Here is an 18,591-nt window from a genome sequence, read left to right on the forward strand (position 1 = left end):
CATGTATACAGGCAGGCAAAGCTCATACACATAAAATAAAAATAAATAAATCCTTAAAAAAATAGGCTTGAGACATAGATAGTTCCAATCAGGTAAACATCCGAGTCTTGGGTCTCAATTCACTTGAAGTAGGGATCTGTTTCTGTTTTGAGTATAAAAGTGTTATTGGAACCACACATAGAGACGGGAATGTACTAGAGTAGTTCTCAACCTGTGGGTCTCAACCCCTTCGGAAGGCAGTCCTCTCAACTTTGAGATTGTTGTCTTTTGGTATCCATTTCAAGAACCAGCAGACAGTCCTCCTTTTTCCTCAAGGTGAGGACTCTCTGTTCTTAGTTCGAAAAGCAAGAATAAAGAAAATTTGTGTTCAGGTATAATCTCAAAGAAGTGCTTAATTCTTCTAATTCAATTATATGTGAACACGTTTTTGTTTTATTCTATTCTCAAATTTAATGCCGCTAGCTTGTTCTCAGATGTATAGTTGGTAGAATTTTGGTTATTATGGTAGGTGTGATACACAGGGCTTTAATTCTAGCATTTAGGAGACAGAGGCAGGCAGAGTGAGTTCAAGTCCAGCCTGGTCTACACAGCGAGTTTCAGGCCAGCCCAGGCTACTTAGCAAGACCTTGTCCCCCAAACAAACTAGGCTGGAGAGTGCCCAGGCTTGATTCCCAACATTAGTGTGGCAGCTCCCAACTGCTTGATTCCAGTTCCAGGGGATCTGGCACCTCTTCTGGCCTCTGCAGGCTCCTGCACACACGTGGCGCATATAAACTCACACAGGCAAACACAAATACACATAAAATATGAACAAATAACGAAACGTTTTTGTGAAAAAGAATATTACAATGTTTTTATTTCCTCAATGTTGAGCAGTACCTCAGAATTCAGATTCCACTCTAGTCGGTTCCTGAATGAATCTAGCGTCCAGAAAGCCCCACCATCTGGTCACAAGGCAATGAAGGATCTACTGAAACCTGCAGACTCAGACTCAGCAGCCTCTCGCCTTCCTAACACCTCCTTTTCTATAACCCAAGTGTACCTCTTGTCTTTTGGGGAGCTCTCAGATACAAAGCTGGACAGAGGAACGCCATCCCTCCATATCGCCAGTATCCAGTACCCGAATGCTAACGAGTCTTTAGAGCGAAACCTCCCTGAAACCGTGTGCCCGGTGCCATTTTCTCGTTTCCTACCTGATCATAGTACCGCAGATAATACTTCACGACATAGTCCACCAGGTTCATGCCATTGTCCTAGGGTTTAAAGAGAAACTCAAATGACAACAGTTCACAGGAGACCCTGCACGCTGGCCGGGTGAACACTGAAAACCCAGCTCAGGGTGCATACATTTGTGAGACAGAGTCCAATTTCTGTTACACAACGACCAGAATTTCCCTCCTCCTCCTGAGTTTCAGTCTTTTTTTTTTTTTTAATATATATACCAGTTATAAAAAGAAATGATACTATACCATCAGCGAGGAAAACTGAAACAAAACAGGTAATCCAGGAGACCTTTGAGGTAAGGGCTAAGACAAATATACAAACAATCAAATCAACAAACAATCAAAAATCATTACCCCATATTTCCTGGCATGCTGCCAAGACAGGAGGGGGTGAGAAATGCCAAAGGGGGCTGCGGACTAGAAGAGCAAACCATCCCGCCCTTCCTACCGCTCAGAAAATGTGTGCTCCTTAATGGCGTGACAAACAATCAGGGCCAGCTTAAAAGGAAAGCCAGGCCACTTTATGACCCTGGAAGGCCAGGGGGAGCGGGCCCTCCCACAAGGCAGCCTTTGTGTCCTGTTCACAGGGGTCTAATTCTAATTTGCCTGTGTATTTCCCTTCCCTGCTCGCCCCCTGCCCCCACGGGGACGCCCAGATATGGGCTGGTTGTTTCTAAAAAGGTGGCTCTGCAGGGGTGTGGAGCCAAATGATAATCAGGCTCAGAGAGCTGACAGGAGACCCCAGCCCCAATTGTTGTGGGCAAAAGAATAATTCAAATACTAGGCTCAACAGTGTCCGCCACTCAAGAATGAGTAAATTACAAGTGGGCAATACTAAATTCAAACAGATTTTAGCCTCTGCAGTATGACTAATACTCTATGCTGTTTTATCTTGTGTTGCAGTAGTATTTCAATCTCTAATCATGTGTGTTAGAACCAAAACATATGATGTATTTTATAACTGAAAATGAGGTCATATATATATATATATATGTATATATATGAAAACAACAACAAAACCACATGTTCAAGTCAAAACAAAGCACAGAAGCAGAAAATAAAAGTGCATGCTTTCATATAAATTATTACTATTAGAAGAAAGATAAATCGACCAGTCTATAATACTTTGTTTTAAATTAAAGGTTCATAAGAAAATTAACCATAACACATAGACATTCAGTATGAAGAATAAATAAATACCCGACTTTTGACATCTTTGAGTTTGGGGAGAATTTCTAAACCATATCCATCTGCTTGCCCTCGAGTCCTATTTCCTCCATTCATATAATTTCCAAAAGCCAGGATGAGAGCTAAGATGTCCTTCACACTCTTCATGTGCAGCAAGCCCTGCAAAGGCAAATACCAGTTATTATGGCCTGGACTCCAAACGCAGTCGTGTTTGCTCAATGGCGAACATTTCTTAAACGAACCAAGCCCTGTTTAGTGGCTTGTAACCAGTTGTATTAAGAGCTGGCAAATATAAGATACATTTCACTGAGTGGCATCTTCCGGGTGGGGGGAGTACGAACAGCCACAATTTCCTATAATGGAACAAAGTTATAATAACGAGGGCTGAACCTTTCTGTTTGCTTTTCATTTTAGGCAGTTTTAAGGTTGATATGTTAAAGTACTTATAGGTTAATAAGAGAGAATGAAGTTAATTTTTGATAATTTTAAGTTGAACAAGGTCAGATATCTTTTCAGGATCTCTCTTGGAAGTACAGACTAAACTCCAAGAACATAGTCAAATTTAGAGCAGACACAATAGCAAGAATAGACAAAGTCCTCAGAGATTACTTTTGATAATGCACTTTAAGGTCAGAGGTTACGTAAAGTTTTTCAAAACGTACCTTCTCCGGGAACTTGTTCACATTTATTAACTTCCTCGGTGTTAAGCTGCTAAGAATTTTCTTTAACTTCCTCCCATTCACTTTTTTTTCTCTCTTAATATTTGCTTCAAGTGCAAACTTTCCAATGGAAAGTTTTCTACCCTATTAATTGGCTTTATCTTCTTTTTTTTTTTTATTACATTTCCTTGTGTGTAGAGGGTGGTGTCGGTGGGGGTGTGCATGCACTGGGAGGTTAGAGGAAAACCTGCAGGAACTGGATCTTCCCTTCTACCATGCAGACCCTGAAGCTCCAATTCCTATCACCAGCTTTGGTGGCAGGCTCCTTACCCACTGAGCTATCTTGTCAGCCCAGCTTTATCTTCTTTGATTTTAACATAAAAGGAAAAACCAAGTTCAGACCTAGATAGCCCTGGTCTCCCAGCAGTTACTAGTATGTGTATAATACGTTGGTACTGGATTTTCTTTCTTCACGGAAAGGCTGGGGGTCAGATGTGAGCTTTACCGAGTACAGAGAGTACTGGACACAGAATGGATGTACCAACCACTCACCATCGCTGTTAGTTATTTCAGGTCTCCAGAATGCTTTCATTTATGATAAATGATAGACAGATTTCAGGTGATCGCCTGCATGGGCTTCAAGTAAAATCTCTTTGTGATTTGGAATGTTGAACAGGGATCGAGCTATTCTGCTTTGATTTTAGTTTTGGGTGGCCAGTATGTACATGGTGAGGTATTGACAATTTTTTTAAAAATACTTATTTATTACATATACAATATTCTGTCTGTATGTAGGCCAGAAGAGGGCACCAGACCTCATTACAGATGGTTGTGAGCCACCATGTGGTTGCCGGGAATTGAACTCAGGACCTTTGGAAGAGCAGGTAATGCTCTTAACCACTGAGCCATCTTTCCAGCCTGACAATTTTTTTTAAGAATCTATGAAAAGCATTATTTTTTCCCTTCCTTCTCTTCTTCAGTTCAGATCTCCCTTGTTCTTTCCTTCCCTACCTTGGGCAGGACAAACACCACATTTCCCTTAAAGTACAGATGACTTCCATCCATTAAGTCACTAGCCTTGGGTCCTCTTCACCTCTCAAAACAGGCCTATACGTACCTTAGAGGCTCGTGTGACAATCTCTACTTTTCTGTGTAAGGCAGTGACGCCTTCGGAAAACACAGCCCTGAAGATTATGCACTGGGCACGCTCAGCAAAATTGGGAATCTGGGCTAACTCGTGCAGGAACCTGTAAAAATAAAAACGAATAATTTTGCTTTCTGCATAGTCACAGGGAGAAGTTCAGGAAGAGGGCTGATACGGATCGAGCAGGGGGAACAGTCACAATTTCATTTTATAAAGGGAATCAGATGGGCTGACTCAAGGAGCTAGAAGGGTATCTGCTCCATGGTTGACAGCAGGGTCTCCGCTGAATTCCTGCAATGCTGAGTAATACAGATGAGCTGAGGGTTTATGCAAGGATTCTGAAGGCACTATTTTTCTCCGGCTATTCAGAGGAGGGGCTGAACCCAAATGGAAAGCCCTGGTTTTTAACTGCATGAAAAAATGACAGTAAACTCCTGTGTCATGTAGAATTCTCTAAAAAGTATATCATCATAAGCAGAACAAACTGAAGATTTTGGAAAAAAAATCTATAGTCAAGCGATAAGATATTATTGAAATGAGATTGCTGTTATTTCTGCTCAGTTATATCACAGCCTATAGTGATCTAGTTTTCCAGGTATTTGTTCACCCTTTCGGTCAATTGACCCACATAGGTACAGCTGATAGGCAGCTCAGTACTTAGAAAAAAGCAGAAATTCATAAAGTAGACACCCTAAAAATCTTTAAAAAGTTGGCCAAACAACTCTCAAGAGTCAAAATTGGTTACTGCTCTACACACAGTGGCTCACTGTCTGAGTGGCTGGGCACTGGTGTCTTCCGCGAAATGAAGCTGGAAGAGCCTCGTGCTTTTGAGGCCAACCGCCACAGGAAAGGGTATAAAGTAGTATGAGTTGAGACAGTTGGCTATGAACTCAGAAAGGAGGAGAATCCACTAACAGCCCTTCATTTCAGTCTGGAGTTGAAATGATTATTACCTGATATTTCTGAAGGTCTTGGTCAATTTATAATACTATCACTTTTTGAAATTTTACAGTTTTCCACCAAATGCACTTTTGTAGATGAATACAGTTGTTATTCTCTGTGTCAGATGAGATAGAGGAGAAGGAGCAGCAGGAGGTGGAGAGGAGGAGCTGGAGGACCAGGATCTGGAGGAGCTGGAGGAGCAGATAGGGCACAGGGACAGGAGGAAAAAGGGGAAGGGGTCAACTTTCTTTTATTGGCTGTCTTGGTATGGAGCCTAGGTTGGTCTCTAACTTACCATTCTCCTGCCTCAGCATCCTCAGTTGCTGGAATTAAAAGGCTGTACCACCACCCCCGCTTCTACGCCCATTTTTGTCCCTAAGTTTGTTCTCCTGCTCTATATTCTGTTGCTTTCACAGGTTTTTTTGTGGGGATGTGATTTAGAAGTCTGGTTTGTTTTTGTTGTATGCATTGTTTCTGAGACAAGGTCTTGCTTATAGAGTTTAGGTGACTTCAAAATTTCAATCTCCCTGACTCGGCTTCCCAAGTACTGAGATAATAGTTGTATAACACTATTCCCTGGTAAGATTTAATATATTTTTTTTTATCCTTTCCTTAACTCCCCAATCAGGTCCTAATTGTCATTTTCCCCTGTCCTAGCCTTTTAAAATACTCTGGAAACGAAGCACGAAGGACTCAAAAGAGAAAGCACTCCCTTGTCTTCAGGCTCTGTGCCTGCGCAGCCACAGTTATCATCATACTACACACTACGGCATTTAACAGAACACAGAAGTATTGCTTAGGCACAGGAAGAAAGTAATTACCCTTCCTTTCTAAATTGTTCCCTCCTAAGTACAGTACAGCACTGGCCAGAGTCATTTATCACCAGCGACCTCAGAGCTGTCGCCAGTTTCACAGAGGGTCAGCGGTAAACATCTCTGGGGACTGGCAGCATTTGGTTCTGTGATGCGTTTGGGAAGGTTGTTCCTTTAGATGCTGAGAGCTATTCCAGAAAATGCCCTGCATTTCTCCCCTTCCCCTAGTGACCACTCATCTCTTCATACCCCGTGTAGGACCATGTTCTCTGGACGAGGTAAATGCCATCCTTAAGATGAACACAGTAGCGGAGCGGCCACAGACGGCACACGAGTGAGGAAACAGCAGTGCCTCTGCTCACTCACCAGGAGTGGATGGGAAGCCGGGAATGCCAGGGGAAAAACGACTAACTGTCCCTCGGAGGAGCCAGAGGACCCATCTGTGGCAACAGGGCCAGAGGCTCCTCAACAAAGAACAGAGTAAAACTGCAAGGCTGTCTGAGATTAGAAACTTGCTAGGCTCTGGGCTTGCTCTGGGAAGGTTCTCAAAGCATCTCAAGGAGCTGGGAGAGACAGCAGACGGAGGGGCTTTGCTTTTGTACAGAACCTATCACTGCTAAAGAGTTCTAGTGCACTGGCCATGGTTGCTCAGTTCTGCAGGGGCATGGGAAGCCTTTACAGGTACTTAGGGCCTGGGAACAAGGTTAGGCTTATATATGGTTTCTTTTTTGATACTGCGAAAAACACACCCATGATTACTGACGTGTGGAAAAGGTGTGGTCAGTGATGAGCATCCTGGAGAAGCAATGTGGGCTGTGGTCACTGAGCCCCCATGATGCTGTGAATGACAGGTCTGTAGACCAGAGAAGTGAGCCAAGATAGGCTAGACGGTGTCTATAAGGAATCTGGGGGAAAGTAAATGGAGTTTGGTATTCTGAAATGTACTTTTTTTTTCTGAACAAACAGAGAGTTTTTTTTAGATAGATAATACTTTTAAATTTCTTATATCATATGATCACTATAGCAGTGGCGTGGCTACTTGGAAGCATTAGCAGATTTTAGGCTGAAAGAACTGAGAACGGCCTTGCAAGGGGAAGGTGAGTGGGCCTGTGATGGAGAAAGGCAAGTAAATAAGGGGGCTGTGGAGCAGAAAGACCCTAAGTGACTGGTCCTTCATGGTGCTGGAAGAGGCAGATGACTTGGACACATTTGGTCAAATTTAAAGATCTAAAACACCAGAGAAGTAAAATCAGAGAACCAAATATATGATTTTATGCAACTTTCAGCACAAACACCACAAGGCAAAGGGTCAAGCACCATACCTCTTTTCTCATTTGTCTGGCCAAGTTCCCAAAGGAAAGGTCATCGCAAAGGCTGTGTGAACCAAGTGTCTAATGAACTCTGCCCCTGCGCCCTTATGTTCTATATTCTATCCACATGTGCTGGGATAATAAGCCATTACAAAACCCCCAAGCACCGTAGGCCTTCATATTTACAAATACTCACGGGCTAATTTCCACTTGGGAGTAGTCTACAGTTTCATTCTGGATTCTATAAGTCTTCTAGTTCTATAGGGAAAGGACAGACGCACGAGCGAGCAAGCGTTCCCTCCTTACGCAATGGAGTCCAGAAAGGACTCCAGCTCAGCCTGAATCCACAACAGAAGGCCTGTGGCTCACCTCGTGTGGGTTTTACAGATGCCGTGGCAGCTCGGCTCACAGGTGGGATGATGCTGTGTGATGCAGTCTTTGAAGAGGCTAAGGTGATCTATCACCATCGTTCAGAATCCTCTAATGATCTAAGATATGCGTCACACTCATGGTATTATTTCACCACGCCGCCTGTACCCCAGGAAGGAAAACACTAAACACTGTAGCTAGCTGTGGACCCAGTGAGAGGTCCTATGTGATGTGCACAATAGCCTCACTGCAGACCTTAGGGGGCCATCTTTGGGCCTAAGTGGTCAACAGATCTAACCAGGAGTGCCACATCCTCCCTCAGCAACACATTTCAGGGCGGTCAAGGGACATCCCTGGCAGGAGTGAGTCTCAGACAGCCAGGTCCCAAGCAGATGACAGCTTTGTGAGAAACGGCCTTCTAAATCTGGCACTGGGGTGTCAGAGAGCTGATGAGGTGAGTGATGAGGCCAGCCTCTCCGTGCTGTGATTTATAGGACTGGGCACCACACGACTCTTAAGAAACGGAAAGGCTAAACTCAATGATTCATATTTCCCAGTATGTAAAACATGCTTATAGTCCACTCGCTGGGAATAAGTGGCAAATAAATCACCGGAGAACCAGACTCTGGCACAGATCGGACAAGAGCTGCCTTCAGAGACACGGAGAACAAAGGCGAGGTCTGCTCGGGTCCCGGGAACCTCTCTATGTCTCCATGCCGGTCCCTCGGCCTTGTCTGCCACCTGAGCAGCCGCACATGACAGGCAACTCTGCCTCTGACAATAGTGGTGAGTGATCAGGAGTCAGCACAACGCCCCCCCCCCACCTCTCCCCCCCAAACTTTGAAAATGCTTATCTAGCTAGATCACGGGTGGAGCCGGGAGATAATAAGCCCTGTGCTAATGAGTTGCCACCATTATTCTGGGTCCCTGGCAATTAGTGCTGAGAAATGATGCTGGGAGGCTGTACCACAAAAGGCAGAGGGATGCCTCTCCTGGCAGACGCACAGTTTGTCTCACGTCAGTGCTTCATTGTACCCCATCCTCTCGGTCGACCGCAGGCTTTCATGAGTGGGTTGAGTGTGGACAAATTAGAGCTAATGGACCCAACCCAGCCAGCCATTTCTATTTATGTGACTCGTGAAACGAAGAATGGCTTTCATACTTTAAATGACTGCACAAAGTATAGAAGGCTTTTTTCTTTTTCATGTAAAATGACTCGAAATTCAAATCTTGGCAATTCTATATAAAGTTGACATCCAGCTGTGCGCCTTTGCTTATGTAGCCTTATCCATGGTTGCTTTGGAGCCATGACAGCGCAGTGGCTGACTTGAGGACTCATGAGAGATCCTTTCACCACACAAGATATAAAATATCACCTAGTCTTTTACAGGAAAAGTTTGCCAACTCCAGACGTAACCATTTCATCCCATAACTGGGCATATTCACCCTGTCTAAACGCTTGTTGTGCCCTATCTACCATCTCTAAGTACCAGCAGTGGCCGTGCCAGTGTCTACATATCTCATCGCTAGTCACGTTTCCTGTGACCATTAGCAACGTAACAGAGTGAATTCACAGTCAGGGAATCTGACTTCTAGGTGAGCAGCATCAGAAGAGGTGGAGGCTGCGAGCCTGACGGCCGATACTAATAAGATAAAAGGGCAGTGGAATCCCATTGGAATTGACCTACAGATATTCTAAGGCTTTACAGATCGGCTTTAAAGGCCACGTGAGAGGATTTCATCTTAGGTTCAGAAGTTATCGGCAAGGTTTGACAGTATTTGGGGGTAAACCTAGGATCTCTAACAAACTACCTCGCCCGTCATTTAGAGATGTTTCCTTCTGGGTCTGTCTATGAGAACTGTGGCATCCAGACAGAAGGCACAGAGTATAAGACAGAACCTCGGGTGCCTGTAGGGGTAGCCTGCTACACTCCGTCTCATTTGTTTTCTCTTTGCTTTCTGCAGCTGCCTCTCCCCAGCTGCAGAAGGTTGCCTTGAATGGAACAGGAAGCAGGCATAGTAGCAACAGGCACAAGAGCCCCAAACCAGGGGCACAATGGCAGTCTTAGTCCCTAATATCTTGTGGGGGACTCCCAGGAACTCATCTGGGGCTTGCAGACATCAAGGGTCTAGCCACAGGAAGCCACTCAGGTATGCAGCAGAGGTCCGAGTTCTCAAAGCATGGGAGATGGTACTGCAAACCAGAGCTAGCCACTGGAGAGAATTAATGGAAAGAAGAGAGATCCACGCAGAAGGAGGAGATGTTTGTGGGAAACCTGTCACATTCAGGCTACATTTACCGAGCATGACATTTAGGAAAACCAGTTTGAATCCGGTCCGTGACTCTGCTGTCATCGTTTTTAACACATGAGCAAATCTTGAGGCAGAATAGTAACGCCTTCTTCCTTCCTCAGTTACCCTTTTGGCTAAAATGTTTAGTCTAGGAGGAATTAAGTTGCTCGAGAAAGAAATGGGAGTGGTGTGGGGTGAGAACAGGGGGAGAGGCACCCTGTATCCGACAGCACGGATCTCAGCAGCCTTCCCGGCAGCCGAGTCATCCTGCTGGATGCAATAGGGCACAGAAGGATGCTGTTGTAACTCAGCTCTCTCTACCATTTAGACTTGACATTCATAGCTGGTAGGCAGACAGTTGGAGTTCGCAGATCCCCTTTCAGACTAACCAAAGGTAATTCAAGGCTCCTTACTGTTCAGGTTTGTCCAGCAACTTCAAGTCTTCTTCTTTGGAGGTTTCATAGTACTTTCTTATTCTAGTCAGCTCATCTTCCTGGGCTCGCTGCATTGGGAGGAGAAAAGAAGCAAAAACAACACACACAGTCAAGTGAATCAGCCGAAGACCACAGACTTGTGAGCCCACACCCTGAAGCGCTGGCACCACTTGGGCCTCACCTCAAGCCTAAGAAACTACACAGGTTGGGCCTGGAAACCCCTTCCAGGTCATCCTCATACACGTTCAAGTTTGGCAGTTACTAGCTAAAGTAAACTGTCGTGACAAGCGCACACATGCAGACACACAGGTCAAGAGATTTGACAGCTTGAGTCTCCCGTAGGCAGTTGCGGGCCAAGCTGCCCTTAGCTGTCTCTTCCCCAGAACTATAGGCCTACCTTATATGGGCTTCCCACACTATTATTAGTAGTTGCCACTTTCATTTTATCTGATTTTAATAAGTATGTGTTGTTTACACTACTTATTTGGGCATTCAGTAACATGCTTTATAATTTACCCAATATTTCTAGTTGTATACAGACTTCCTCTACTGGCCATATGCATACTCTTGAAACCATGGTAACAACAGAAAGCATCAGGAAGGCACCTTGCTTGGTAGAGTTCTATGCCATCAATTGCCATAGCCTCATTTTTCAGAGGAAAACTCCCTAAGGTTTGCACTAATATGCTAGTAATGAGTTTTGGATTCGGAATCCTCACACTGCCTTCCAGGCACTCAATAAATGCACCACTAACTTCCAATGGTTGGATACTTGTAAGCCTCTGGGTTTATTCATGAGTACTATGTGGGTAGGAAGATGCAAAAAAAAAAACCTCCCACTCAGTACTAAATAATTTCTTACATACATGAGGAATGTGAGAATATGTAGGAAACCGGTGAGCTCGTTAGGCTACACTAGACTATGGAAATTTAAGGTCCCCGTGGACGTACATGTTTAACTCCTGTGATCTGAGTGACCACAGCATGTCACGGAGCCCATGCAGTTATGTGAGAATTGCCATGGCTTAGAGAATCCAGTTTCACCTATACTTCTGCAACCCTGACAGTCAATGAACAGAGCAGATGACAACCATGATTCTCCGGTATCATCACCTCACAAGGGCCTATGGATCCCACTCACAAAGATTTTGTGCATTGCAGTGATGTTTCTTACACATGGTTCACAACGTTCCCAAACTGTGTGACTTGGCTTTCTGGGATGTGCTCTGAGCTCCATCACAGGTTGCTTGCTCAAATTCTTACTCAATAGAAAAAAGTCAGGTGGAGTCCCACACTAATCTGGGTTGTACTACAGAAACAGAATAAAACAGGACTAAGCTGTTTAAATGACTGGCCCAGCCAAGATCATCTAGTAGGCAATGACAGAGCCGGGCCCCAAGCTGAGGACGCCAGACACTAAAGCTAGATCACACAATTGCCGTCCAATGCTGCCCCCTGCATTTAATGGCACCAGCTCATCTGCTATGAGAATGAGCACCCAAGTGGCTATTCGGGCTCCTATTCCTCCGAAGAAGATACTGGGGTGTGCCAGCATCAGTAGGAGGCTCATTTTTGTTCACTCTGTCAGCAAGCAGTAGGGCTGGGCTCTAAGGCACAGCGGAGGTCTCTGCTTTGTTGGTGACAGAGACATCTCCTAGGACAGACACTAACAGTGGGAGTTAAGAACACGATCCTCCACGTGCAAACCTGCATCGCTGTGTCTGAATCGCTTCTGTGGGGTTCAGATCCCGACTACCAAAGAACACCAATGGCTCGGCGATGTTTAGGGTAGAAAGAAAGACAAAAACTCCGTTCTGTATGCGTTTGACACTCACATTTTCATACAAGGCTGCCAGGGTCTCTAGGTCAACCACAGAGTCATCCACGTTAAATATGGCTGGCGAAAAGAAAAGAGAGAAAGGAGTAAGGTTTTGACTTGATCCCCACTCCAGTGTTCACCCCAGGCCCAGATTTCCCGCAACATCGGCCTGCACATCTTACACAGGTTCTGCCTGGCAGCTTGTTTCTGTTCCCCTTCCTTTCATTCCACGGGGGTTCCTTTGAAAGTAAACCCAAAATTGTCCCTATGGCCGGCCTGAGTGTTAGCCCTGCCTTATTTAATTCTTCAGGCTTTGAGTCCTTTTCTGCCGTTTAATTTAGACTCCACAGGAGAAGGGTTTGAGCTTTTAAACTAAATCAGTTTGGAGGTTGGAAGCACAATTTTAAATCTTTCTTCCCGGCTGGTAATTGAAGAGATTTAGCACTTAATGTAGAAGAATTGACTCTTGCCCATTACCAGGAAGGGAAAAAGAAGAAAAAAGGACAATGTTGGCAAATTAAATGAATTCAGGCATGTGATTCCAGGCACCTTTCTGTGGCCGCCGCAAACATCTTGTTTGGATTAAAAAGACAAGAAAGAATAATCATTGCATCAATAGCAAATTAAGATCATAGAAACCTCCCATGAGCCAGTACCAAGGTAAGTTTTTATTCCCATTTTTTTTTTAAATTAGGATTCTGCCTTTGGTTCTGTATCTTAAATGAGTAATTTTGCCTTTAGTTAATGTGCTTATGATTTCATCTGTGGAGGTTCCTTCCCATACATGCTAGGATACACATGCAACAGATTTTTAAAAGCTCTAATGGAATTGGCTATCAAAGTGTTTGAAATTGGCAGGGCCCACATCTTTAAATAATTATTCAAAACTAATAAGGTTTGTCCCCTCGGTGCTACCTCTCTTTCCTGACTTTACATTGTGAAATTAACCAGTGTGCTAGTAAATTTTCTCTGTGGCAGGCTAATTAATTTTATTAAACCAACCAGTGATGCTTAGAATGCCTTAAAGTTCTGCTCTCTAAGTCATTCGTTCCTTCCATTACACCAGGCTTCCCTGGAGAATGCAGAGAACGGGGTGAAGGGTAGGTTGCTTCTGAATTTTTTTCTTCCTCCTATCATTTAGACTCATATGTATGCATTCAAACATTTCAATAAAATTATTTACCTGAGACTAGAGCAGATCCCTACCCAGAACACCAAGAGGAATACTTAAAACTGCTTTGCACCTAGTTTCTCTAACTTAGACCCTCATTCACAGTTATTTCTAGACTTGTGGATGGAGGGTGGGGGCAATTAGAAGAATCCTGACAAGATTCTACCAAGGTACCAGGAAAGTCAGTGTGAACCCCACCATCAGGAAAAAAAAAATTGTGATTTGGGAAAAGAATGAAAGAACTTAGTGTCTCAGGACTGGGGTATTGTTTGTGGAGATAATAGAGATTCAGTAATTGGTCAGATGGATGATCTAAATGGCTGATGTTTTAAAAACAGGCAAATAGAAAAGGCCAGGAACAATGGCTCTTTTATATGAACTCCAGCATGCTGCTTTAAAAATTAGCTGATATGAATGAAGAAGAAAAGGTACATATTTAAAGATAGATTTTAAAGGAATGACTGCTTAAAAAAAAAAAAAAAAAAAACAATGCACCCTGAGTACTGTATCTGAGCTTGGAGCCTGAATCAAAAAAATCTCTGTCACCAAGAAAGAAAGATCTGGGGTTTTTCCACCCTGAGTAAGTGCTTGGTTTGAAAGAGTTAGTCAACTTCGACCCCAGATACATGGTTCAGTGGTTTGTATTTCTGTGTACCAGGCAGCGAGAAGAAAATATGAAGACAGATGGGACCAGAAACAGGCGGGGTTCTGGAGACTTTTATTCACGCATTCATCCTCCTAGGCCCCGAGTAATTATCTGTTGATTGCACACGGAAATCAGCTTTTCAGAGATTGTTTTCAAGGGCCATGGCTATCTAAGACAAAAGTATTGAATCTTATGAAATTAATGCCGTAGACTGAGGGATAAAAATAATAAATGCACAATTGCAGGTGGCAATAAACTTTAAAGGCAGTAAACTGGGCTGGGGGAATAGGTTAGTTGCAGCTTAGCATGCATGGATTCCTGGGTCTGATCCTTAGTGCCCCAATGAACAGGAAAAAGAAATAACAGACAAACGTCTATAAGAGGACCTAACATCATCATGAAAAGTTTCCTGAGGGAGGTGACATGTAAGACTTAAAAATGTCAACTTTGTGAATAACTTGGCAGGAAAATATTCCAGGGAGAGGTAACTGCAAAAGCCAGATTCTTCCGGAGTGGGACTGGGTGGGTGGGATGACTCTCATGAACAGACCTAACATTCTCCACTCTATGGGCTAATGTTATCAGTAGGTCGCTGGGACCTGAGGATAGCTAGAAAACAGAGCTGACACCCTTCACCCCTCACTGAAGATACGGAGTGAGGCCATATGTGAGGTTGTCACAGCATATAAAATAGAAGCTCATGCCAGAACCTAAGAAAGGCCTATGATGATCATGAGTTCAAATATGCATTGCCATGTCTTTACAAGCTTGCTAATCCTCTCTCTCAGCCTCTAAGAATCTGAAGACTTGGGACTACCAGGAATTCATGCTCTAAGTATAGCTTCCAGAATTCTTTGGTGTTTCAGGAGGTTTTTTGCCAGAAAACCCTCTTGGATCTTCCCGTCAGAATCCATTGAGGTGTAACTCAAAAAGTTTTATTAACATGGCACATATAGACTCGGCCATCTCCAAGTTTTAAAGAATACCGTGTAAAGTATCTTAAAGGAAATTTAGTATACCCAGACCTATCGATATACCCTAATGCTTATTTCTAAGTTCAATCCTTCCCTCAGGCCATCCTTAATTATAGAACCAAAGTTAGTTAGTTTGCTAGCTGTTTAAGTCATGAGTGGAATGAGTGATTAAGTAATGAGTTAATCAGCTAGTTAGTTTGTCTGCTAGTTAGCTGTTGGCTTGTTTCTTTGCAATGCTGGAGACTGAACCTAGTGCCTAGCACATGCTAAGCAAATGGCCTAACAAGGAGCTATAACCAACAGTTTCCTTTAACACACGTCTTAAGATTACTTGCTGTTTACAACACTTCAGTTGCCTCTCTTTCAAATTTTGGATAAAGCCCTAATTCCTTGTCTTGTTTTAAAACTCATTCTGTCCTTTGTGTACTCTTGTAGTTTCATCTCCTCCTCTTCCTCTTCCTCCTCATGTATCTCGGATGCAACTCCCCATCTCTTATCATACCTTGGGTTCTCCCCTTTCCACACCCTACCTACCAAAGGCCCAGTACTCAGAAATTCCCTGCCCTAGAAGGACACTCTTGAATTTCAGGGTAGAGGGCCCTTGGTCTACCACAGGACTTCGCTATATTTTAAATGGAATAGAGACAGTGGAATGATAAAAAGTGCAGCATGCCAAGTGTGCAATAGCTTCTCTCCTGCGCTAGACTGGGAGAGCCCTGGAGTCAGGGATAGTTCCTTAGGCACCTTGACCGCTCTTCCTAAGATGAAAGGGGTACAAAACCAGTGTGGTGCGCATCTGTGTGTGTGTGGGTGAGGGCAAGCGGGAGAAAGATGGAGGTGCTACAGGGCTCCCACAGACTGAACCTCGCTGATAAGAGGCAAGTGTCTGGACGAGGAGAGCTTTGGGTCCTGAAAATACAGAGGGGCACTGGGGTGAAGATGGGCAAGACTTAGACAAATCAGAACATTTGAACTCAGTTTGCTTTGTTCCTTCTCTGCCATTTGCCTGTCTCAAAAGTAGGTGTTCAACTTTCACCTTACAAACCGAATCAAGACTGACTGCCCGCACCAGTCTCTAGCCAGCCACAGAGCTTCGGGACAGTAATCCCGAGTAACCGCAGCTCCGGGTTCCATCCGCAAAGGGCTCATTATTCCAACACGCCTGCAGACGGTGTCAGAAAGGTGAAGTGTCAAATCCACAAAGGGGAGACCCCAGCAGCTCGGGGCTACTGCCATATCAATCATGGCTGGTGGCTTTTACTTTTATCTCCCTCCCTCCTCAGTTGTCCCCGCCTCACACTGTCAGTTCGGGTAGAATATTTCACCTACACCTCACAATATGTCAAAAGGAAGGAGACACACGCTGTGAAAAGCTGGTAATTTTATTGGGTTCCTTTCCCTTTAAAAAATCCGTTCCTTGGTCAAGTCTGGTTTCTGGGCTTCTTTTTTTCGCAGGGAAATTGAGGCAAACATTTTTATGTGGTCCTCTGGTGCCTGCTCTGTGCTCCCAGGATTATATACACAAGGATCATTAGAGTGGTGTTTCGCCCATTAAGATATAATAACCGTCAGCAGGGACAAAAAGCAGGCCGGTATCACAAATTCAAACTAACAGGCACACATAAAAACTATGCGCCTGCTTGAGGCACATGCGCAGGTCAGGGTCTTACAACAGGCAAATCCCTCGCTGGCTCTACTGTTGGGGAAGGAGGAAGAACCTACAAGTTCTCCCAGCCCTCCAGAGCTCTCTCTCTCTGAGGGTACCATGTCTAAATCAACAGTGTGCTTGCTGTTTGGAAGATGTGTTATTAGGAGAACACAGTAAAACAAGGAGAGAGACTTCTCACAAGAATGCTTGTTCTTGGGTTTTCTTTTGGTGATGCTGGAGTTTGCCCATGCTTACAAGTATTCTCTCTACTACTGAGATATGTTTCCAGCTTGGGAGATGTTCATTTTGACTGAAGAATCACCTCCACGCATGAGCTTTGGGAGAGAGATGACACATGTCTTTCATATAGACTAGCCAAGGAAAGTCTGGTTATCCAAAGGACAGAGATGCCATGGACAGATAGGTTTGTAAAATAATTCTTATGCAGCCCACTTTATTTCTTTGTATAATCATTTGTATTACTTAAGTAGCGGACAAGATTACCTTGTCCAGGGTGGCCTGTCACAAGCACAAATGACTGAGATCTTTTATCAGCTGGAAAGGAAAGACTGACAAAGTAAGCTGCCTCTGTTAGTTCTGTTAGTGAACATGGTTTTGTTGGCAGTGCTAACTGCTAAGCGACCAATATAAAACTTCGTCGTTTTCCCCAAATTACTCAATTTCTTTTTTAGTGATCAAGAAAAAGTCACTGGTGAGTAAAAGAGAAAAGAATGAGAAATCGATACAAAAGAATTTGGATTTTGAAAACTCTGTATACCTCTCCCAAAAAATTGCAAAAAAAATATTACTTTCTCAGGCTCAACCAAAGAAAAGTGAAGTATGATGGGATTCGAGGGAGGGCAGTGACAGAATCCGAGTACTGAAGAGAAGAAAAGGTCTTCTCACGGCCTTGTCTACCAACGACAGAAGCCACCACTGTAAGGGAGGTGGAGTCCATATGGTGAGAGGAAGGGAAGGGGTAGCAGAGAGAAGTATGGAAGAACTCCTGCCCCCACTGAAAAGCTCGGCGACAAGTCTCTTTTCTTCACAGTAGCAAAATTCCTCTGGACCCTTTCCTCAGGCTGCCTCGCCCCCACCCCCAGCCCAACTCACCGTGTTTCTCCTCCCCCTGGGCACCCAGCGAGCCTGTGCAGACACTGATCCACACAGACCCTTGCTTGTTGCTAATATCCCAATGAGATGCTCCAGGGCGCCCACCAGAAAGGAGCTTAAAGAAAGCTCTGTCCATAGCCTTAGAGGGTAGGGACAGTGGGCGGACTTTCCTGAGGATTAGCAGTCAATGATTACTTCAAGCTTCCTCTGTGTGAGCGTTGCTCAAAGTGTTTCACCTCAAACTGAAGAAGGCCATGCTGCCACCTGGGTTTTATGAGTGATAAAAGTGAGGTAGGACATCACCCAGCTGGATTCCTCAAGTTCTATCCTGCACTCATGGATTACCCTCCAGTGAGGTAGAAATTTACCGGAGCAAGACGACACCTTCCACTCTTTATGACTACAACCTTTACCACTGGGAAAGACATTTAAAAAACAAACAGGGTAACCTAAAAACAGACTAAATGCCCCTAAGATAATGAACCACCAACCAGCAGACAGAAGGCTACAGAGGAACCTTGTGTTCTGAATGGCTCTACATGCTTATATACAAATAAAGGTGTCTGATGGGAATCTCAGGCGGCGTATGTTATAAAAATCAATATATATCATCCATATTCACTAATATTTTACTATCTCCAGTGCTAACTTTAACAATTTAGTTTCTCTAACGCAATGACCTAATGTCAATATTTTCATAACTTAATGTCAATCTTTCCATAACTGAAGCTATTCTGGAGAATCTGTGCTCCAGCTGAACTCCCCTCCACAGAATTTCCAGGAGGGAGGAAGTGCGAGTTTGAAAAGGCTTTATCTGAAATAAAATATATAGAAATGACTGGGATTC

General features: G+C 44.0%; 1 protein-coding gene across 2 annotated transcripts in view; it reads right to left on the reverse strand.

Moving 5' to 3' along the window:
• Positions 1-18,591, reverse strand: part of Fmn1 (formin 1) — a 345,263-nt gene that overhangs the window by 124,671 nt on the left and 202,001 nt on the right. For both annotated transcript variants that reach the window (XM_050134444.1, XM_050134445.1), the window contains 5 exons: positions 12,209-12,270; positions 10,353-10,441; positions 4,188-4,317; positions 2,424-2,570; positions 1,194-1,253 (listed from right to left, as the gene is read on the reverse strand). In XM_050134444.1, the coding sequence (XP_049990401.1) occupies positions 1,194-1,253; positions 2,424-2,570; positions 4,188-4,317; positions 10,353-10,441; positions 12,209-12,270 (488 nt within the window). The remainder of the gene's footprint in view (positions 1-1,193; positions 1,254-2,423; positions 2,571-4,187; positions 4,318-10,352; positions 10,442-12,208; positions 12,271-18,591) is intronic.

Source organism: Alexandromys fortis, unplaced genomic scaffold (assembly GCF_014885135.2).
Source record: "Alexandromys fortis isolate MF-2015 unplaced genomic scaffold, M_Fortis_MF-2015_v1.1 scaffold_6, whole genome shotgun sequence".
NCBI lineage: Eukaryota > Metazoa > Chordata > Mammalia > Rodentia > Cricetidae > Alexandromys > Alexandromys fortis.